Raw genomic sequence first — 23,991 nt, forward strand, 5'->3', positions numbered from 1 at the left:
TTTTCCAGTCACTGTTTCCCTGGGGAGCCACATTCCAGAACAAAGACTGGGCAATAAAGAAGAATGAGCTACAGCAATGGAAAGATGATTCAGATGAAAACAGAGATGCAGAGGACAGAGATACACAGAAGAGCCCTGGGATCCCCATCTCTCTCCTCTTCCTGTTTCTGATCGCATGTGAAGGCTGGCTATATTTCTGTCTGGAATCTATGAACCACGTGTTATTCTGGGTGCCTATAACAGTGCTTGGCACAGAGTAGGTGCTCAAGAAATATTTACTGAATGATTACAAGGTGCCCCTTTTCTCTTAAGCTAGCATCTGTTGGCTTCTGCTACTCTATGTATGTTGCAAAGAATTCTAAGATTCTGTCAAAATCTTATTAATTTAATAGCTAGGGAACACTGGCTCCACTCTAGGCTTCAGATCCCAGATCCCCAGTGTTCATCTGATGGTAGCCCCATGTGGGAATAGTTAGTGTGAGAAGCTGTCTTCTCTGGGCCCTAAATGCCTGAGCTGTCTCAATTAACAATAACAAAAACATAGGTAGTAAAAGGACTTTCCAGCTTTTGTGCGTGTCTGGATTTTTTTTTAACTTATAAAAGAATTTTACTTTTATTATTTTTTTAAGATTTTATTTATTTATTCATGAGAGACACAGAGAAAGAGGGCCAGAGACACAGGCAGAGGGAGAAGCAGGCTGCCTGCGGGGAGCCCAATGCAGGACTTGATCCCAGGACCTGAGCCAAAGGCAATCGCCCAACCACTGAGCCACTCAGGCCTCCCTATAAAAGAGTTTTAGAAAGGTATTGGGGAAGAGAAGAGTGACACTGTTCTAATACAAACTGATGCATCAGAGAAGAATTTTGTACCACAAATGATGGCTCAATTAGAATTGGCCTCTGTATTTGGAGTACACCAGGGCAATAGGGCATTTGTTTGTTTCTTGATCGCTGCGAAGAATTCCATCTTTGGCAATCTCTGGAAAACCTTCTTAATGGAGTGGTATTACTTAGCTATGCAGGGCCTCTGCTGTGGAGGTCACATTGCCTAAGAAATGTGCACGAGTTAGTGGAAAGGCCAAGTTAGAGAACGGGAGAGATACGTTCTCTGATACCGCAAGAGCTTTAAGCCATTTTGCAGTGAGGTTGCAAGGTGGGATTCAACTGCAAAGTGTTAGGAGAAAGCCCAATCGAGCATTACAATATTCGCTGCAAATAAAAACACAAACACATTAGCTGCGGCCTTTTAAAATGTTGTAAATGTATTTTATCTTGGAGATCGGCTTACATTAGTTCTTGAATCTTCGCTTCCAATTTTTGAGCATCAGCTCCACAAAATTCAAAAATCTGTTCACAAATACACAAAGGTGAAATATTTATTGGTTCAAATATTTGCAAAGATGTTAGAGTTTGGAGGAGTTTTGTTCCTGTTAAATTATCCTCTACTCATTTCCATTGTCTGAAAAATACCTAAGATATAAATACATATTTAGCACACTAAATTCATGATGTTTCAATTTTTTTGGCCAGATTTATATAATTCTCCATAGTAGTCTTATAAACTGAGGTCTACATGTGTTAGAAATGAGAAAACTCAATCATTGAAGCTTTCAGAGCCCTTACACATTGGTCTTAAGGACTTATTAATTCATACACATGATTTCCTGAAATCGAATGAGATGTGATTTCCTATGCCCTGACCCTTGCACAGGTAATAGTATTATAACCAGTTGATTCTAAAAAGCACATTTTCATTTCAAATTGTCACATCTCTGACTCAGGATGTACTTCACTGTGGATGGTATACTTCATTTGGAACACTTTTCAGTAGTAACATAATGGTGCATCTGTCAATGGGCATCTTACGTTTGATGAAATATGGAAGTTTAAGACTCTAACCATGCATTATCACTTCGGTATCAATTGTATGAAGGCAAAATATGAGTAAACTGAGGATGGGATTAGCTAAAGATCTGAGTTTCCAAGGAGGAAGGTTTCAATGGCCAGAAATGGTGACAGGAGTTGGAAAGTTCTAGAACAACTTCAGTGCTCAGTGTATAGCAGAGAAGAAACTATCCAAGATTCTAATGATTCTGCGTCCCCAGGCAGCAGCATTCTATCTGGGTGCTGCCTGTGGGCATCATGGTTCATTCTATTTCTTGAAAGTATACCCCAGACTTGTGACTTCATCTTGATCCCCTTTCACTTACCGGCTCGCCCACGAATCCACTTCCATAACAGCAAATAGCTCTTTTGAGTCTTGAGAATAGGGTTACCTAAGTGTGGGTGCAGAATTTCATGATTTGTCTGGGTTGCCTGGTTTGTACTCATTTCCTCTTACAAATAGTTCTTGTGGCATTGGCTGCCGGGGAGGAAGGTGTCAGAATGGATCTACAAAGTGTTTCTAAGGTGTCAGAATGGATCTACAAAGTGTTTCTAAGTGTTTCTTTTCTAAGAGTTGGGTGGCAGCCGTATGGTGGCTATAGGCACGAAGGGCGTTTCATAATCCTCTGAGACTGGGTGGGTACACAGGTGAGGACCCCTGGCATGAACATAGGCAGGGCTTGGCCACCTGAATGACCAGGTTTGGCCAACAGTTTTCCAAAGTGATCTTTATCAATTTATATTCCACCAGCAGAGGATGAATGTTCTGGGTGCTCCATATGCTTGACAACTCTTGGTTCGTTTTCATGTTAGCCATTGTGGTGGCTTTAGGGGACATTGAATTTGTTACCGAATTCTATGGATTTTACCTCATCAACTTTCCCTTGGACTTTAGCAACAGCTTACAACTTGTCTGTCTCCAGTCTTGAGTCCCTAAGCTCCCTTCCTCCCCTTGAAGCTCCAAAACACAAATCTAGGTTTTATAAAGTTCTTCAGTGCTTCTCCACCACTATAAAATCCCAGGTCCTTTCAGGGATTCCTTGATTTTGTCCTGACAATAGGACCACAACTCACTGTCATTCTCTACCTGAAACTTTGACTGCTAGCAACACTGTATAGTTGGATTCATTCATTTATTTAATTTAGCAAATACTTAATAAACGTCCACTATGAGCCAGACATTGTGAACATGCCAGACCAAAATCCCCTCTGGAGTTCATATTCTAGTGGTAATTTTATACTATTGTATTGTCAAAAAATTCCTGATACATACCCAGAGTATTTTGTCACTCTCACTTCTTCCCTTCTTTCTCACCTGCTAGTCCTAACCATCTTTCATGATCTAACTCATGGAGTCTCTGTGACCTCTTAGAACCTGCGCATTCCACTACTCAAGAGTTGATTTTGTTACGTCATCTTCTGCAGTTGACCAAGGGTGGGAACTCTGCCTCATTTATTTCCTCCATATTTTTAGTATCTAGCTAGGAACCTTAAACAGAGTTGGTGTCCTATTAATGGCTTTGGGCCTGAAGTGAGCTGAGCTAAGCTGATTTCTGGTCCCTGAAGTATAGGTTCAACACTCTGGGTAGTGTTATGTTTCAGAGACCAGGTGTGGTATGTGTCTCCCTGTCTAGCATGGGGCTTTGACTACAAGAGTTTCATAAATGTAGTTACTGAATGAGGAGCAGCTGATTGATAAGAGCTTATTACATAAGTAACTTTCTTTTGAAGAGATATATATGCAAGGAAACTAGCATATAATTTCTGCCCAAAATGTTTTCTTATTTTTTTTCTTTAAAGATTCTATTTATTTATTCATGAGAGACAGAGAGAGAGGCAGAGACACAGGCAGAGGGAGAAGCAGGCTCCATGCAGGGAGCCGGACGTGGGACTTGATCCTGGGTCTTGAGGATCAAGCCCTGGACTGAAGGCGGCGCTAAACCACTGAGCCACCTGGGCTGCCCTGTTTTCTTATTTTAATCTGAATATTTGGCTGTGTCTTTCAAAGGGATGCTCCACTATGAGGGATTAGGAAGCAATGTTTACTTCTCTCTTCTCAATTCTCAGTGCCTTCAGTTTACAAGCACTGTTGCCACCCCAGCAATGACTGCTAGTGAAAATGATGACCTCTGGTTTGCGGAGCCCAAGGGGATGTGAGGGGTCTATCCACGCATTATAGAACCATTTATATCCAAAAATCACTTTAAAAAACTTTCATTATGAACATTTTTTAAGATACTATTTTTAAGTAATCTCCATGCCCAACATGAGGCTCTAACAACCCCAAGATCAAGAGTCCACTCCATCAACTGAGTCAGCCAGGTGCCCCTCATTACAAACATTTTCAAACATACACAAAAAGACAATAAGAAAGTGACTCCCTGCCACCCATTTACCCATCACTCAGGTCCAACCAGAGGCAGGTTTCTTTCTTTTTTGTTTTTTTTTTTTTTATGCCAAAGACATTCAATCACCTGCAAAAAATATATTACTGAGAAAATGCAAAAGGCCCAGAGACAGGGGTCCCTTCCTAACAAATGGACTTCTGAGAGTATGAATTAAAGTCTAGTTATAATTATAATAAATATTATTATTTATAGATAGATTAATTATAATAAAATACCTCAGCCAGTTGAGAGGCAATTTGGTTAAATACTGAAGTTAGGTTTGGACCAGCTGAATGAAAGCTCACCAATTTTCCAGCTATCTTTACTGAGTTAAAAACAACAACAGGGGTGCCTGGGTGGCTCAGTTGGTGAAGCGTCTGCCTTCAGCTCAGGTTATGATCTCAGGGTCCTGGGATTGAGCCCCACATTGGGCTCCCCGTTCAGTGGGGAGTCTGCTTCTCCCTCTCTCTCTGCTTGCTGCTTCACCCGTGTATGCTCTCTCTGTGTCAAATAAATAAATAAAATCTTAAAAAAAAACCCAAAATCCTCAAAGCAACTATAGCAATAACAACATAAACAAAAGAGCCCACACAACCAACACAAGACACTTTTTTGGGAGAAGGCTGTAGAAGCATTTGGACATACAATATAAATTTTTTTTTTTTTTTACAATATAAATTTATAAGCTGCAACAGTTTGATGTTCCTTCTTTACAAAGGGTTTTTTAAGGCATTAGCTCTTATTAATGACACGGGGACGAATATGTCTAATAAGAGAACTTTTAAAAGTGCGCCCACCTGTGGAACCCTCCCTCTGTGTCTAACACCTGTGGTGTTAATTACTTTTTGATTTCATCTTGGCTTCTTTCTCTGATTCAACCAGACCCATTCCTTCCCCAGCCATCTGCATCACAATGTGGGTGTTTGCACACTTCCCCCTGGACTTTCACAACGTGTTGCAGGGTTGCAGGGCATTCTTGCAAATGCAAGCAGCTCAACCCTGGTTTTGGAGTTTAGCAAAATCAACCCAAGAAGGCAGGGCCTCTTAGAAATAAACTGTTTCAAACAGCTTGAATTTATATGCATTTGGATTCAAGAAAAAAGGCATATGAGAACAATCTATTATCTAATTTTTTTTCTCATCTACACTGGCCTCATTTTGTTTCCAATAGTGAGATTTCAGGAAAGTACTTCATTTGCTTTCATTTTCTCGTAGCTGGTTTAGAAACTCTGGCTACCTACCTGTTTCTTGAGTACTAGTGGAGTAAATAATGACTAAAGTGCTTTCCTCTATGTTAGGGGTTGACAAACTTTTTGTAAAGGGCCCAATACCTATTTTAGGCTTTGCAGGCCATATGGCGCGTGTTGAAACTACTCAGATCTACTACAGTAGTGTGATAGTAACCAAAGACAATATTTACACAAATGGACATGACTGTGTTCCAGTCAAACTTTATGTACAAAAACTGGTGGAGGGTCAGATTTGACCCTGGGGCCACAGTTTGCCATCAGTTGAAGGTGTTGAACAGATACATGAAGCTGCTTATCACTCAGGACAATGTGGTTTTCTGTTGAAGGGGAAAAGGAACAGGAGTCTAATGTGGTGGCAATTTATCCTAAGTCACACTGAGAATAAGGAAAAGTGATTTTGGACTCTGGCCAGAGGAGATGTCATTCTGCCCGTTACTAGAAGTGTGGGATGAAAACTTGTTCACAGGGATAATAATGGTTTTGGAGCCATTCCCTTCAATGACCTATACTCCTGTTCTCATGTTCCTGGAAAATCTGCTCAACTGTCCAATACTGGGAAATCCCTTCACTGACTTCTCAGGTTGAGGTGAGCATCTTAGTTGAGCCTAGACAAAGGAATGAGTTCATGATTATCCTCTCCCTTTTGAGGGTGTTCTCCCAAAGGGACAGGTCTGCTTTCCTGCCACGGTCTTTCTTTTTCTGGAAAGTACATCTGAAAGTAAGCCTCAGGCAGGTCTAGAAGGCTATCTATTATCACCCTGTGTCCTCACTTTTGGAGCATGCCATTGTGAAAAGCAACAATTGTCTCCTTCACCTAGGTGGGTAAGTTTCTCCTCTGCAGCCCAGATTCTCCCTAGGTGGGTCATCTCAAAATCTAGGCTTTAAGAGAACATTAGGAAGTCTATTGACATGAGTCTAAGCCATGCTCCATAATCAGCACAATATAGTGCTACTACTACTTACAATAAAGGTGATGTTTTGATTTTCAGATGATTCTCTGAGAGGAGTTAACACTGCAGGTCTGGTTCCTTATTTCTTTCTTGTCTCCAATGGAACCATGCTTGAGCCTTCATCAATCTCCCTAGAAAATGTGTTCCCTCCCTCACCAAAGTGTTCTTTGTATTAAAGATTGATGATTTTGTTATATATACCTGGAGTGATGGATCAAGTTATACTGGCTTGCTTTGCTTAAACATCAGTATTGATAATGTGCACCTGGTTTTATTGTTGGGGGTCCTAGTCTCCATTGTTATAGCTGCTTGTATAGCAATGGTTGCCTAGCAAGATATGTCTATATGACCAGTCCCCACATAAAGGCCTCATGCCCTGAGCCTCAAAAAAACAAAAAACATCCCTAGGTGGAAACATTCCATAGGGGTGCCTGGGTGGCTCAGTGGTTGAGTATCTGCCCTTGGCTCAGGTTATGATCCCTGGGTCCTGGGATTGAGTCCTGTATCAGGCTTACCATGGGGAGCCTGCTTCTCCCTCTGCCTGTGTCTCTGCCATTCTCTCTTTATGTCTCTCATGAATAAATATATAAATAAATTTTTAAAAAAGAAACATTCTACAGATGTCCTTGAAGTTTACTACCAGAGAGCGAAAGACAGCACTCCTATGTGTCCCCACCAAGGAAGAACATCAGAAGCCTATTCTGGACCTTTCTGGACTCTACCAATGCTTATCTTTTTCCTGATGCTTTTGCTCTGTATTTTCCATTGTAGTAAATCTTAGCTATAAGTATAATCTGCTATTGAGTCTTGTAAGTCTTTCTGGCTGATCACTGAATGAAGTACTCCGATATTTTAATGATTTAAAACTTAGAGGACAGGGCTAAGAGGAGGATGTAAAATTTAAGGGGTTCCCAGAACTCAGTAATCAAGATACATAATATTTTAATAAATATTTAAAAAGTTAAACATTAATGCAAAAAATCCATCATGAACAAAATATCAAAAATGCAAATAAAGACAGGATTCCACACTATACTTGGGCAATCTCCTGCCTCACTGGCTTCACCCTAATCCCTGCCCTGGAGAAAAGAGAAATATAAGTAATTACTTCCTTTGAATTGCTAATACCTAGAGCAATATCACTGCTAAATGGTGATAAATATTTGCTGTCCATCTCTCTGTCACTTTCCCTCCATCTCACTTAGTTCCTGCTCCTTTCAGTCAATTAATCTCTGCTAATGTATCTGCTGTTTATAGGGCTGACATGCATTTTTGGACTTGAACACCATGGGAGAGTGCTTTTATTTTCCCTCAGGTGGAACCCTCCCTCTGTGTCTAACACCATCCATAACAGGTTGACTATCCTCAGTAGGTAATTCCCAAATGCTAAGATGGCTTAGCTTAAGTGGATATTGTAGTTATTCAAAGACTTTTAGAGATCTCTCTTAACAACTGTTTCTGAATTTCTGTTTATTCACAAACTTTCAGGGAGATAGGCACACAGATAGATTCTAGGGCTCTAGCAATAGTCTTATTTTAAAATATGTACCAAGTCCTGTGATAAAGCACTTTATATACATTATCACAAATTTTCATGACAACAGTTCAAAGATACACGATATAGTCCCTATTTCATAGAGAAGGAAACTGAACTCAAGGTGGTGAAGGCACAGTCCCAAGGTCACCCACTAATAATCAATCTACAGCTATCTGACTCCAGAGACAGCAAGAATTAGCTGCAGACACTCTTTTGGTCAATGAGTCAAGCACTGTTTCTTATGAACTTGAACACTGAGCATTTGGGAGGGTGATTCTCCAGGGACCACCATCCTCCTCACTTCCTGTTGTCTCATTTATTGTCCCTGCCTGGCCCTTAAAGACACCAATCCTGTCCTCTCTTGAGCACACCAAGGTGTTGGGGATTCTTTCAATCTCTGTACCTACTTGAAGAAGGGAGCTTGTTGGAGATTTCTATGACCTCAGCAGAAGCCTTACTGTTCACAGGCAAAAGGGCAGGAACTTCCTCCCACTTGATGTGAGCACAGGAGCACTCAGTTTTTCTGAATTATTCACTTGTAAATAACTCTACTTATTAGCATCTATGCACCAATATCCCATTGCTCTTATGAGTAGATTTAAGTGCTTTGAGAAGCCATTTACTCTCATATCAAAGAATGAAAGATGGAACCATTTTCTGATGTTGGCCTGTGTATAAGCAGTTGGCCGAGATCCTAAGAAATTGTTACTCTTCCCTTCTGCTATTCCATTGACCTATGCCAACTTTGGTCTGGAATCAATGTTATTAGCCCAGGGGATCTACTGATGGGCTTCAGAGCCTCAATGAATAACTAGTATTATATGCATATTGCAGTTTATGTGTATATATGTATTTTTCTATTTACAGTAGAATACAGTATAATATTCTGGTTAAAAAAAATAATCAGCCAAAGTTTTGGATGGTCCATCTGAAAGGCATTGCAGAATTTTTTTTTTTTTTTTTAACCACACTGAATCTTACAGGAACAGGATGTGATGTCCCAGGTGAAAACATGAAGGAAGGAATACAGCAGGAAGGAGTAATTCCACCTTATTTATTACCTAGAATTTGCTTTCATTGTCCTTTGCCCTAACACTGTGAAATAATTACAACTGTCGTTTATAGTGCATCCCTGCTGGGTGGCCATCCAAATCTGCATGAAAACTTCCAGCACCACGTAATGCCCATTATCCACCATGACCCCGAGTCATTGTTAAATAGCTTTACCTGTTGCAACTTTTAAGTTTTATTTGTTTATATTCTATATATTTTGAAAATATTTGAAATGAGCTAGAATCAAGGGCAAGATAAAATAACAAAACCATTCAAGTATGATTCAATATGCAGATGGCAATTACGGAATGCCAGGAAACTGCAGATAAAGGAGGCTATTGTATTTGAGTAAAGGAAGTAATCTTGAGATTATTGGCACCAACAGACAAAGAGAAACCCTAAACCTTCTGATCTAGTGAAGGGAGTAGATCATATTTTTAAGGGGTGGCAAATATTCTCCTAACTCTGTTCTATGAGGAATTATCACAAAGCTTTTTTTTTTTTTTTTTTTTTATCACAAAGCTTTTTACACAATGTACATTTTGAAAGGTATAATGGATCATGGTTCCTTGCCAGATATTTTACCAGAAATGTGAGTACATTTCTTATAACATCCCTTAATAGAAACTGGATTCTAGGTGGGTTTTTAAAAAATACTAGGTAAATAGTATCTACTTTCTTAAGCCAATTTTCAGTTGTGCTGTCCCAGATAAAAGAAAGATGGAAGAGGTCTCAAAGTGAATTTAATTTTTTTCTACCCTAAGGAGAACAATGAATGACATTGGTAGCCTTCCCAGTCAACTCCTATGAGAGAGGAGGGAAATTCACATAGACTGGTTGGTTCTGTTGCACAGCTATGCCCGATTTTCTCTGGTTCCAGTGATTTTCCTGTGTAGACCATTGCAAAGTAGAACCTGGGGGGCATTTCAGAGGTCTCAAGTTTTGACCACAGCTCTGGATGCAATGGTAGAGGGGAGTACCGTCCAGAGACCCTATATAGATGCTCAGATACCAAATGCTAGGGATTGAGTGGAAGAGGTAAAGAGATCTGTAATACCATCTAAAGAGATCCTAAAGAGGATCTCCTGCCTGCATTTTTTTGCTGTCGTCTTTTGTACAGAAGATTGATTCTTTGTCAAAAGGAAGCCAGCATTGCAAATCTTTTCTGTACGTTTTCAAATGGTATCTAAATTGATCCAAGTATGAATCTTTCTGGAGATCACACCGAAGTCTAGAAGTAGAATTATTTGTATATTATGCTATAAATGATCTCAAGTTGTTGTGTGTGTGTATTTTTAAAAATAACTCCATAACCAGGATGGTATGTTGGTAATATTCAATGTGACACTCAGTTCTCAAGAACATTTCTTGGGACATGGATATCCATGTTATAAAAGGCTGGCTGGCTGATGCTGGAATTAGAGTATAGGGAGGTAGATGAGCTTAACCCACGGTCATCAATTCAGTTAGTTTAATTTTCCGTTAGCTAACTGGCATAAAATTCAAATTTTAGATCCTTCATGCTGCCTAGAATATAGGCATTTTGTTCTATCAATTCAAAAGGGATCCATACCCTGTAGAAAATAGTTAAGAAATAATTGAATATAAGAGGTCACCTCACCCAGCTGAGAGTTTTTCACTTCCATACAGAACTGAGACCAAGCGGGGCCAAGCCTTTCCTCAAATTATAGCTATGGATTTGATCAAGAGCAGCCTAGACACATAGTCAGTTGAGAAACCAAAGCTTTGTTTCATAAAATGAAGAACAAACTACTGAATGGTGATAGACCTTAAGCAATATCATCTACAGAAGAGCTGAACACAGAAATCTGTTCTGAGCTGAAGAGAAATTCTCCAGTCAGAATGAGAGACAGCAATGCTGGCAGTGGGATGTCAGGCAAAGACAGCAGCTCAGCTTTTATTTACTCTTTCATTTGTTCACTCACTCATGAATCAAACACAAAATGAGTATTTTCTACCAAGGGGGGATTCTTCTAGACATTGATGTGAACTCCTCTGGGTGCTTGAAACAGTATGACAAAAATACATGAAGGTCTGAGTCAAAAAGAAGTGGGGTTGGAAAAGAAGATTGGGTTGAATTATAGAGAAATTTGAATGCCAGACTTGAACACGAGGGGTTAGTCTTGATTCTGCAGACAGTGGAGGAGAAGGGGGATCCGATTTCAAATAGAGGAATGACATATGTGGAGCTGTGCCAAGATCTATTGGGAAAAGAGAAAAGATCTGTGGTGTGAACTCAGGGGTGAGGAGGTCTATCACACTTGTTTGTGTTATAGGTAGTTATAGCTGGAACTAGAGGTAGGGATGAAATTACTAAAGGGAAAAAAATAGAATGGGAAAAAGATAGAACCTTGGGAAATACTTACATGTTAGGACAGCAGGAGATAAGCCAGAGGAGAGCTTGGGAGCAGGGGCAGGGATAGATGCCAAAGGAGGAGGAAGTTTGCAGAATATAGAAGCTAGTTAGTTAATGGTGCTTTTGTGTAACCAAGGAATACAAGGATTGAGAAATGGCTATTTGAATTAGAAGATCCTTGGCGACTTTTTAAAGAGCAGATGAAGGAGTATGTGGAAAATGAGAACTGAAGGCAGTAAATATATTCTACTTTTTTGAGAGTTAGATCATGAAATGAAGGAGAGTAGTTTGAGAGAAGATTAATTTTGTCATTAGAGATTCTTTGGTTGTAAGTAATCGAAAAAGCAACCCCAGGTTTACACAACTAAAGAATCTGCAGGTGTAGTACAGCTTCAGGCATGGATAGATTCAGGGTTCAATCAATGCCATTAGTATTTCCTAGTTTGACTCTGCTTTTTTGCTGTGTGTTGGCTTCTTTTTCAGGTCCCCTGTGGTGGCAAGCTAGCTGTAGTACCTTCAGCTTCATATCTTCCCAAGTTCAAATCCAGTGAAATCAAAAGAGAAGGCCTGTACCTAGCTGCTTATGTCAAGTCTTAGAATTAGCTCTGATTGGGCTTGGATTGGCTAGACTGGAGTCAAGGGCCCATTCCTGATAAGAATGGAGTTCACTCACGGGTCCTGGCCTGGAGATGAAGCCCTAAGGAAGCACATGGACCAGGAATGGGAAATGGCATGGTTCCTTGGAGGAAAATCAAAGAACTCTTGATAGAGAGAGAAGAATGGCAGTCAATAGCAAAAAGGAGCATCCAAACACTAGGTCCAAAAGAAGATAGCTGATCAATGGAGGCCTGGAGCACACAGGAGGGAATGCTATCAAGTTGCAATGTATGAAATCCATTTCCAAAGAAGGAAGCATTCTCATTTCTGAGATGGAAGAGAAGATAACAAAAAATGACACATAAACAATTTGCTAGGTGGGGGGGCGGGGAGTGTTCAATAGTTTCCATTTTCAAGTAAACACTCAAGAGATGGAATAGGTAGTGTTGATTCTTTTTGAAGAATTATTTCTATCTATTGCACCGATTATGTTGCAACAAATACACAATAGATAGAAGCTGAAAATGAAATAGCTAGTCTATCAACTGCTTTCATTTTTTATATTGTAGACATAATCTTCACAAAGTTTAAGCATGAATATTTTTGCTTTCCATATGTTCTTCCCAACTCTTTAATTGTATACTGTTTCATAGAGTAGATGTATCACAAATCACTTTGCAATTCTGCTAGAAAAGACATTCAGCTGGTTTTGTATTTTATTAGGAGTAATGCTACAATTACTATTCCCTTAGCTGCTTATTTTTCTTTTAGGTATTTCTGTAGCAAAAGTTCCCAAGAGTGGATAATTGAGTGAAAGGAAATAGCTTGTTCCTCTTATTTGTATTGTAAAGCCACTTTCATAAGGTGTGTACAGTTGTCAGTGCTCCCAGCCATATGTGGAATTACTGGTTTCATTACACAGGAAGTATTTTAGACATTTTATTTCATTAATTTCTGCATGATAACAACTACCACAATGTGCCAGCACTTAACACAAGTTAGGATGGATCTGCAAATGTGAGTCACATTAATTCTTTTCTTATTTCACATTAATTCTCCCAACACCCCATGAAGGGAAAAACTTGTGACGATCTTTGTTTTTACAGATAAGGAAACTATGATCAAAGAGAATTCTTAAGTGAAATGCTAGAAAGTAGCAGAACAGGTATTTGAACCACAGAAACCTGAATTCAGAGCCTGCATGCTCAACCACTAGGCTAATCCTGCCTTGAGACTCTTTGATTAACATTTCCCCAGGCATTGCTAACAATCTCTATGCATTTGTGTGAGAATTTCATCATGTCCTTTTCTGTAAGATTCTTTTTTTGATGGTTCTGCCCCCAACAAAAGGGAGAAAATAGGGATGAGATGAGATATTTCTTATGGATTTGGATATCTCATATGGTCTGAATGAGGAGATTTATTATAATTCATGCATTTTTGTGTGCTCCTTGCCAATAATGGAAAGTGCGGAAACTAAGAGTTACATTGCTATATATTAAAAATAAATGCAGTTGTTTCATCCATCCTGGATACCTCAGGCCTTTTTTTAGATTCTGATGATTCTATAATTCAACTCTGCCAGTTACCATGGAAACATACCTTCTGGGTCTGCTTGAACATCTGAAATGTGGGTACTGCTTTGACGTGATAAATTTGGGCCAACTCCTGGGAAAGGAAAGAAATGGCATGAAGTCATAATGTTGGTATCCTCTCTCTACACCGAGCCCAGAACCTGGTGACTTCTCAGGAGGCATGTCTGAAAGCCCAGGGACAGCTAACACTACAGATTCTCCTGCCAAGGAATGTCAAAGCCTCCAGGAATGTTACAATAGAAAATGGTTGCTCTCCACATTCCTGAGCTTTCTCAACCCAGAGCCCTAGGAGAGGGCTGAGAGATGGAGGCCAAAATAGAACAGATGCTGGACTAAATGAGCTCTATTTAAATGAACTTGTGAAAAGATTACAGAGGGACCCCAGTGGGACTCAATATGGAAATAGCACATTGCAAAAATAAGGAAGTATAAAGACATCTCTATAAGGCACACTTGAGACATGGGGTAATACACTAGTCTTGCTTTTTTTTTTTTTTTTTTAAAGATTTTATTTATTCATTCATAAGAGACAGAGAGAGAGAGAGAGAGAGAGAGAGAGGCAGAGACATAAGCAGGCTCCATGCAGGGAGCCTGACGTGGGACTCAATCCTGGGTCTCTAGGATCACACCCTGGGCTGAAGGCGGCACTAAACCACCGAGCCACCCAGGCTGTCCTGGTTTTGCATTTTAAGTAAGGCTTACATGTCTTTTTCTTTTAAACCCTACTCCTTCCTCCACTGTCCATATCTTTCTGAAAGACGAACCAAAAGACAAGAAAATATGTCAGAATTCCAACTGTTTTAATCCACTACAATCTGCTTTCAAAAGCCAGTTTTTGTTTATCTTGTTCAAGAGTCAAAAGAAAGTTAGCCACCCACATGATCAACAGAACTGGACTTTTCTCTGTAATATACCTATCATTTCATGGGGTGAATCTCTCCCCTGCCACCTATAATGTGCACAAACATTAAATTATAATTTTCACGACCACAGCAATGGTAACTAAAATAAATAAATTATTGTTAAAGAAAAGTGTGCATTTTGTTCCACCTTAAAAGGAAAAGAGCTCTAGTCAAAAAGGCAGACAATAACATGTGTTGGTGAGGATGTGGAGAAATCAGAACCCTCACACATTGCTGGTAGAAATACAAAATGGTGTAGCCACATTAGCAAACATTTTGCCAATTCCTCCAAAAGTTAAACATAGAGTTACAATATAACTCAACAGTTCCACTGCTAGATAAGTACTCAAGGGAAATGAAAAAAAATATATACATGTTTATGCCAGTATTACCCATAAAACTCAAAAGGTGCAAACAACCCAAGTGTCCATCAACAGTTGAATGGCTAAATAAAATGTGGTGAAGCCATACAATGGAATATTATTCAGCCATAAAAAGGAATAAAATGATGCATGCTATTGCATGGGGGAACCTTGAAAACTTAGGCTAAGTGAAAGAAGCTAGTCACAAATGACCACCTATACAATGATTCCATTTATATGAAATGTTCAGAATAAGCAAATCTATAGACAGAACATGACTTGTGGTTGCCCAGAGTTGGGATAGAAGGAACTGGGAGTGACTGTTAGAACTCCAAAAGTGGGGTGTTTTGTTTTGAAATAAAATTCATTACAGTGATGGTTGCACAACTCTGAATATAAAAAAAAAAGGACAAAGAGATAATGATTCTAGTATATTCTGAATGCACAGCTTTTCTGTGTTCTGAATTCTGAATGGTTCAGCTTAAAAGGCAATTAAACACTGTCTCACTTTGATGAAGCTTGATGGAAATGGAGACATGGAACTTCTATTATGTGCTGGACACTATGTCATGCATCTTATGTACTTTAGCTCATTTTATATTTTGTTAAATATTACTTGCCCTATTTTATAGATGAAGAAACTAAGGTTTATAGAGGTGATAAGAAGTTACAAAACTATTAAAGAAAAAGATGGGTGAATAACAGGATTTTTTTTTTTGTATTCTAAAAGTCAGATTCAATCCAATATGTGCATAGATCACCTGTTACTGTTTTTTCCTAGTTATAAATGGGCAAGTGTTAGGAAGAATAGTTTTTCAGATATTTTGTGTATATTAATAAGGCACATTTTGACTGAGGACATGAGGTTGATTATTTTTGCAGGGGGTGTGGAAAGAAGGTTTCTAGGGAGGGTCATGAGGGAAGGATTTCTTGGAATTCCTTGTGGTGTTTAAAAAAACTCACAAAAAGCATAAGGTATAGCAAGAGGAAAGCAAGGTAAATTAAAATGTCTGTATTGCATTCGGTTAGGTTTTAGAAATGGATTAAAAACTTACTACAAGGGTGAAAAAAACACTTTTCATCTTGAGCCCAACATCACCCAACTGGTATTGTCTGCATAGAGCAATTCTGCTGAGCCCAGGGCAAGTGGGGAAAATGTTAGGATTGAGTGGTGAAGTCTGCCATAGTACGGGAGGGGATGGGGGCAGCAAGAGAGTCACATTCTTGCTGGGGATTTTTTGTTTTTAAAATTAATACAAAATATACAAGGACATGATGGAAAGTTTCCTGCAATTTATCAGGAAAAAAATCATGAAATTCCACTAGACTTGAAATTGATTATATAATCACCGAGGCAGTGCTGTCAATGACATGCATTTGGGGTTTTGTGTATCCTCATGGAAGGATTTATGATTCTTACCTGAGAAGCATCCACATCCACATTAGCAAACATTACATTTTGGTATTTCAGAGACATTGCCTTCAAAATAAAGGTATAAAAATTTCCTATTAGCCTAGCATTAATACTAGGATTACTAATACTAGGTTAGGATTACACACGTGTCTTTTGGCAAAAGCAAACAATGAACAAAAAGATTGTTCAAGAGAGCTAAGCATCACTCTGGCATTTCACTACTGCCTAGGACCTGAAGCACCAAAGTCAAATGTGGGATGATACCAAGGTCAAGCAAGGATCAGTGGAGTCTAAACCAGAGTCTAAAGAACCAGAGTTTCAAAGCTGGGAAAGGACAGAAAGCAAAGAAATAATGTCATATATGTGGTGGGTCCAGATTTACTCTGCAGGGTGAAGGGACAGATGGTAGCTTTGTCCTGGAGTGGCCAGAGGTCAGGGGCTGCTGCCTTCAGTGGTCTTCAAAACACAGATCTCTGAACCAAATACCCAAAATCTGCTTTTACCTTCATATTTTGCCAAGCTTTTTGAGAGACTCCTTAAGAGGACTAAAGTGATACAAAACATGTGTGCAAACCCTCGGCCTTGATGCTTTTTTTGCTTCTATTGACATCTTCCGCGTTCTACTACGTATTGAAACTGTACTTTCCAGGATCCTCTGCCAGCTGTCTTCCATGTAGGTTCTGCTAATGGCAAGCATTTGTAGGAAAACAGACAGTGGGAGGAGGAAAGAAGCAACTCTCTTCTGCTTCTGTTTGGTTCTGAAAGCATCTTTGGCAGCAGTGGTGACAAAGATGTTGGTAACGGGTCTGGGAGTAGTGGATGCAGCGGCAGCAGCCTGTGGATGTCAGCTCTTGGGGTTTTTTTCAGACAGTTGTGCTCATACTTTAAGGACACTAACTAGCTTCTTGATTTGTTTGCTTTAACATCATATCTCAAGCATTTCCGGTGACCTATTTCAAATGGGATCTCTTTCTGAGGGGATGAGGTGTCCAGAGACAAGTGGAGACAGGAACAGATGGAGCTGGCTCTGGGAGCTGTTCCCATGGAGAAGCAGGGAGAAGCATGGGATGGGGTGATGAGGTGGCTATGTGCAGAGTTCTGTTGTAGAGATGCTTTCCAGTCGTTCGTGGATCGTGACCAAAGTGGAAGTTCTTTCTTCAGTGGCTCATCAAGGTTGTAAAAATGGGGGAAAACTCTCTAGAAAACTCTAGAGTTTTCTCTTAGAGTTTCTCTTGGGGGAAAACCCATAAGCCTTTTCAGAATATTTTTCACACAGAAAAGAAGCTGATTTTGGTCAGTGGCATCCCATCCCATCAGTGGTCTGGCAGGAAAATGGTATCACCCATGAACTCCAGGGCAATTGATTTGTACTTTTTGAGTTTGAAGACATACGGATGTTCCCCAGTAAAAGCTGCAGGAATGAGTTTGACTGATGTGGACATCTAATTGTATTTATGAAGTTTTGAGAGGCTGGCAAGTCTGTTGGAAAATGGACAGGAAATGGCAGTTGCCATTTTCGCATCAAGTAGTACATATACATGGAAGACATATGGGTTCTTTGCTAGGCCGGGGTTCCCCTATGGACATTGTGTTTCCTCATTATCCCATTCCATCCCCCTAGGACCCCCTCCCCTCCCCTAAGAACTCTTCCTTCTGCTCTGTTCTTCCTCATAAGTAGTTGGCTACCATTTAGTTACCTATTCTATTGGTCTTAACGCTAAAATAGCTCCTGAATTTGATCCTTCCTTTTTTTCTCCGAAACCACTGTCCTAGTTTTGGAAAACCTATCATTGAGATTGTTGTCACCTTGGGTTTCCTGCCTTCAGTCTTTCTAACCCATTTTTATACAGCATGGCTAAAAATATTCTCTAAAACCTCCCTTTGACCATGACAAAACCCTTAAAAAATTTTTCCGTTTGGACTATCTGCAGCAACTCACTAAATTATAACATGAAGTCCTTCTTGATTTGGCCTCAACTTTCCTTTTGAAGCTCATTTGTCACCACTCCCACATGTGCCCTGTAAGTCAGCCTCACAGACTATTTGCCTTCCCCTGATCATACCATGCAATTTCTTAACAAATTTATGACTTCTCCTTTCCCAGAAATGTTCTTTTTCAGGGTTCTATGCCTGGTGATCTTCTTAGCTCACGGTCAGCAAACTGCACCATGTCGAACAAATCCAGGTCCCCACATGGTCTTGTAAATTAAATTTGATCAGAACACGGTTTGCCTGTTGATTTGCTCATTGCCACTGGATGCTTCTGCACTGCAACAGTGAAGCCAAGTAGTTATCACAAAAGACCACTGGGCCACAAACCTGAAAACATTGACTGTCTTGTCCTTGACAGAAGTTTAGTTGGCTAACTTCCATTCCACTTTCCTGCAGAGCCTTGAAAGGAAAAGAGGTAGAGATTCCTTGGGCTCCCTTGTAGCTAGAGTTCTGGATGCAACTTGGTTTTACCCACAAGATACATGCCAGGAGAGACATGGAAGGCAGAAATGAGACAGTAGCTACTTTCTTCTTGCCTTTGGATGTTCCTGCTGGAAATCAAGACTCTGAGTAATGGAAGTGGTTGTGCTGAAGGCAGCAGCAGAAGCCAGACTCAGGCTCTGGTGCCCAGACATTAGCTTCCCAGATGTCCAGAGGCACTTGTGGCAGCAGGAGCCTCCTGATTGCGGTTCTCATTCCGAGCTGCTGCTGCTCTGTTATCAGTTTGTTTGTTTTTTCCTCTGGGGGGGGGGGGGCAGGTAAAAAGAGGATCCCAAAGGTGGGTCTGTGGTGTCTTGAGACAGTCATGCATAGAACCTATTCATTTAGTCTTCCAGTAATTTTATAAGCGATCAATTCCTTGTATTAAAATTCTTTTCGGTTTAATTTGCTTTCTGTTGCCTGCTTTGATATCTGACTAATAAAGTGACCTAGAGTAAATAAAGACTTTTCTCCACCCCCTTATGTACAGACAGTTTCAAAAAATTACACATATGGTACTTGGATACATTATCATGCAAAAGCTCAAACAGCACGAGAAAAATAAAGGAATCCAAATTTAATACCCTTTCACTAAAAAAATAAGCTTCTTTGATATGCATCCTCTGTTCCCTCTTTCTCTACATATATGTGTGTTTATATGTATATACATACGTGTATGTGTCTGTTTTATATAAATGGGACCATACTATGTACATTTTTCTATGTTATACTCTTTTTACTTAATACTACATTGTCTTGGAGACAATGCCACCATTCCATATGGGTCTACTTGATTCTTTTTAACATCTGGATAGTATTTCAGGAAGGATGTACCAAAATTTATTTTAAAACTGTATTTGCATTAATCTGGATTCCAACAGGAAACAGATGGCACATTCAAATTAGGATCATTTGGGGAGGTTTGTCTCCAAAGGGCTAACTGTACCTACCAAGGTGAGAATAGGTGTAGGAAGACCTGCAGGAGCCTCTACAGAACAATGGCAGGGCAAAGGTATGAAGGGAGAAGTTAGTAAGCCTTAGATTTCATTGCACTGTCTGAAAATGTTGCATGGTGGCTGTTGGAATTTGATCAGTTTTGACTGTGGCGTGTGAATATATTTATACTCCGGAAGCTGAACATCGAATACTTTTCTTTCTTCGAGTTTTGAGTATCAGAATAAAGGGGCCTATGAGATAATAAAATGTTTCTTCTGGATATTCCAAGAGTTTTAGGCGTAGAATGGATGTTGAGATGTCATGTAGCCAATTTCTGTACTTGGATATGGGTTTGTTTTTAATTCAATATCAAAGCTTGTGACTGTGGTTAGAATGAATTCAGGTAGATTCAAGAGTTCAAGTCAAAATGCTAGAAACCTTGCTGAAAAGAACTCAGAGTATTTTTGGTTGTGTAGAGAAATCAAAACTTCTTTAAATTTGAAGAAATAGATTTCACAAAATTGACCGTAAGTGTGAAACTTCTGCATGATAAGGAGAAATGAAACTGCCCTGAGGTTCTTTCTGTGACACATGATACCAAAAATAAGTAAAATAGTGAAAACTTTTAAATGGGGCAACAAGGAAATTAATTAGATGAAACATTGTAGAGATATTAAAATTATAATCTGGAGACTCAACAAAAACACAAACAATTGTGTACGTGGAAAAAAGACCCAAATATAATTATACGATTACAACTAAGCAGCATATTTTACTAAAATATTTTATAAAGTAGAAAAGACATGAAAGAACATGTAAGACTTAAGTTCTGATAATAGGGTTGAAGGATGGGAGAAGTTTATTCTTTTATGTTATAGTTAAAAACAAGTATCAAATTTTTCTATAAACCAATATTTGGAAGTTCTGAACTCTGAAACTTTGGTAAGATGTTATTATTATGAATAATCCATTCATTTGTACAATTGTATTGTTTTGCACACCTTGATGCTCCTTGCAGAATTATCCGTAGACAAGTAGTATTAGTCTTCTTGTGTGGGTACTAATGATCTAATTAGATCTTGATAAATTATCATCTGGAAATCAGGATGCTTCAAAAAACTATGATTCCATATGACTCACAAGTGCAAACTTTTACAACTGAGAAAATTATTAGGGGATTTAAAATTCCTTCTAAAGCTGGGGTATATATACAGGTGATACTTACATGAACAAGAGGATATATCCTTTGGCAAGGACCACACCATTTTGCTGAAAATTCAACCACCACAAGTTTGCATCCGGCAGCTTTCAAAAATGTTTTTAATTCATCCTGAAACCAGAGCGTAAATGAAGAAACATGCATCATCACTGAATCTCATAAAGCCTTACAGAGAATAAATGACAGTTCGGTTCTTTGTAAACCTAGACGAGGTATCTCACCCTATCATATCATTCTCCAGAAGACACACCTTTCCTAGAAGTCCCTGAGGTCACATATGTTTATTATTGTAAGTATACATAAGTGACCTATAAATCTGCATGATTGATTAGTAGTGTACTGACTAAATGGTGGTTTGTAATGGTAGGTTACCTCTGGGGAGAAGTGAGATTGACCAATGAAAGATAAGGGGTGGAGGGTCGTGGTAGATAGTTGTTCAAGGTGGACATCTATATTTGGCTTCTTTTAACAAGGCCCTAAACATATATTAATAGTGAAATTTAAAAGGAGAAATGTAATCTAACACCTTGAATCATTTCTTGTTTTGTTTTGGGGGGTAATCATTACCAAAGCTGTAGTCAAACCATACATTTAAGCATTTGACATGCTTCTGGCTGAATATCTTCAGTGATTTTTCCATCAGCTACCCAGATCATCTAAATAAAGGTTTCCCTTTCTAGAACCTCAGATCATTTTAAATTGCCTTGCTTTATGGACAATGACTGTCCATACTAAGTGTATCATGCATGGCTTCTCTATCCAACAAGTTCCCAGAGAACTCGATCCTGATTCGGTCCTGAACCACCATGGCTTCTGATCTAGGCACATAGTTAGTGCTCATGGATTGTTTAGTTGATGAATGACTTGCTAATATATACTTTTATGTTCAAGATTTATTTTTCCTTTTCTCACTGGAATTGCAACAATAGCAGCTAATTCACTCTGCACCTGGTGTCCTCTCCTTTAATCTTTACAACCATCCTCTGGAAGGGGTGTTAGTTTTATCTCCATTTTACAGGTGGAAAAACAAAAGGTCATTAACTTTCTCCTGATCAACCAGCTGGTACCTGGCGTAGTTGGGATTGCTAACCTAGGCAGCCTAATCCAGAGTCTCTTTCCTTCACCACTGCACAAAATCATCTCCTGAGTTCTTCCTAGTAATGGAGTTCACGCTCCCTCTCACTGGCCCTGATTCTATCCTGTGCTCATCCCTGGACCAATCATTAAGATGGGGGATGGGATCATAATTAATCAAGTCAAACAGGGCCTATCACTGGAATGAGGGATGGGGCTAATTCCATACAAATGGCATACTGCTCTGTAATAGGGGAATCCTGACCATTACATTACCATTTGATTTAGTTCAAGCAGGTGAAATGGATGACTGAAGGAAGATAAGTTCTCTTCCTTTACTCATATTCCTCTAGGATGGGGGTTACTTAATTCCTCAAAGAGCCATACCAAGCCTCTGTTTCTCACTTGCTTCTGAACTTATACAGTAGATGCCCCTCACAAGCCCTCGACACCTTCACTTCTCAGCAGATTCTAGGGTGTAAACTGGCCTAGCTGGATCTATGAATTTGACTTGGCTAAGTCCCCTGAAGGGAATACCCCCATAGGATACATACTGTTTTGACAAGTACCTATTGAGACTGATGCTAGGCCAAGTAATGGACACACTGCTAGGAGACAGCTGTGCACAAAAAACCAGACAAACATTTCCCCGCCTTTATGGAGCTTACGTTTAGAAGCAGAAGCCAATGGTAAGATCGGTAAGTAAAATATGCAGTGTGTTAGTGATCATTGCAAATAAAGAAAAAAAGGAGAAAGATAAAGCAGGAAGGAAGGAAATGAACTGGATTAGACTTGTAGTCTGGGTGGCCATGGTCCATCTTGACTAGAAGGTGACATTTTGGATACAGACATGAAGGAGACAACAGGTCCTCAGGAGACGTCTCTGAGGAGGAGATGGTGAGGGCTTCTCAGGGGGCTAGAGAGACCCTGGGTTATTCTGTGAGATTCCCAGAAAGTCAAAAAAAGAAGTACCATGTGCATTAGCAAATGTGTGCTATCTGAAAACATTTTCTTATGACAAATCTACACGGCAATGCCATCTTTCAATCTGGCCAGCCTCATTTTTTGTGACCTTATATATAGCTGCAATTGGGGAAAATGCCAGAAGGCTAAGTCTGAGGGTGCTGATGGATGGCAGGCCCAGGCCCTATGCCTCCCATCTTCCCTCCATATAGAAATAGGGCTTTGTTAGGCAGAGTCCAGGATCTGTGCCTCAGGTAACAGGGCCCGGCATCAGATCTGGGTTCTAGTGCCCATTTCACTCTTACATGGTATAGGATCTTAACCACTCCTTTAGAGGGAAATCTCTTCTTTATAAATAAAGAACTCTCCCTGACCTATCTATACATTTAGATTTTTTGTGGCAGTAACACTGGACAATGGATAGAAAGTGGCTTTATAAAATACCATCTAAGGAATTGTTGATACTGTTGGCTGTCATTTTTCCTACCCTATTCCATAAGCATGTCTGAGGCTTCTGTTTTCTAGAATAAGAGAAATATGTAGACTTTTCCTTTCATAGAATGTTCCAGGTGCAATTAAGGTGGAATCAGTGGCATCAGGCACAGGACAGGATGTGTTAGGAGCTGGCCTGGATCCAGCTACAGTCAGAGCAAGAAATGAGAATCTGGGAAGAACAAAACCCTTTGATCAATTTGTCCCTTGGCTATTCTCTAGATAGTGCCACAAAACAGAGAGCAAGACCTAAAAAATCTTCCCTTGCTACACAGCAGTGAAGGAATACTGATAGAGGAAGTCATTCTTAAAGTTTGTCCAATCTGTTCTCAAGGTGTCTCCTTTGAAATATCAATGAAGCCAAATAAATACTTGCCATGTCTTTAATACTCTGAACCATGATTTACTGGGAATTGTTGACGAAACCTGCCTGTTGGTCCAGTCGACTCACTGTAGCGGTCTCTTATTAATTAAAGGATCCTAGCTGGGATAGAAGGGTCACTTCTCTATGACATCATTAAACATGA

General features: G+C 39.6%; 1 protein-coding gene across 4 annotated transcripts; it reads right to left on the bottom strand.

Annotated features, from left to right (window-relative positions):
* Positions 1-800: 800 nt before the first annotated feature.
* TXNDC8 (thioredoxin domain containing 8) lies at positions 801-23,991 on the bottom strand. 4 transcript variants are annotated; one of them, XM_038553081.1, is made up of 6 exons: positions 23,841-23,991; positions 20,942-21,046; positions 16,315-16,374; positions 13,638-13,703; positions 2,211-2,276; positions 1,225-1,347 (listed from the first exon to the last, which is right to left on the bottom strand). In XM_038553081.1, exons 1-6 carry the CDS (start codon positions 23,862-23,864, stop codon positions 1,285-1,287), a joined length of 384 nt encoding a protein of 127 aa, XP_038409009.1. In that variant the 5' UTR covers positions 23,865-23,991; the 3' UTR covers positions 1,225-1,284. The 4 variants fall into 4 exon arrangements, with proteins under 4 accessions (XP_038409010.1, XP_038409009.1, XP_038409011.1 ...); XM_038553082.1 differs by lacking the exon at positions 16,315-16,374 and having other exon boundaries at positions 801-1,347; XM_038553083.1 differs by lacking the exon at positions 2,211-2,276 and having other exon boundaries at positions 1,236-1,347.

Source organism: Canis lupus, chromosome 11 (assembly GCF_011100685.1).
Source record: "Canis lupus familiaris isolate Mischka breed German Shepherd chromosome 11, alternate assembly UU_Cfam_GSD_1.0, whole genome shotgun sequence".
Taxonomy (NCBI): domain Eukaryota; kingdom Metazoa; phylum Chordata; class Mammalia; order Carnivora; family Canidae; genus Canis; species Canis lupus.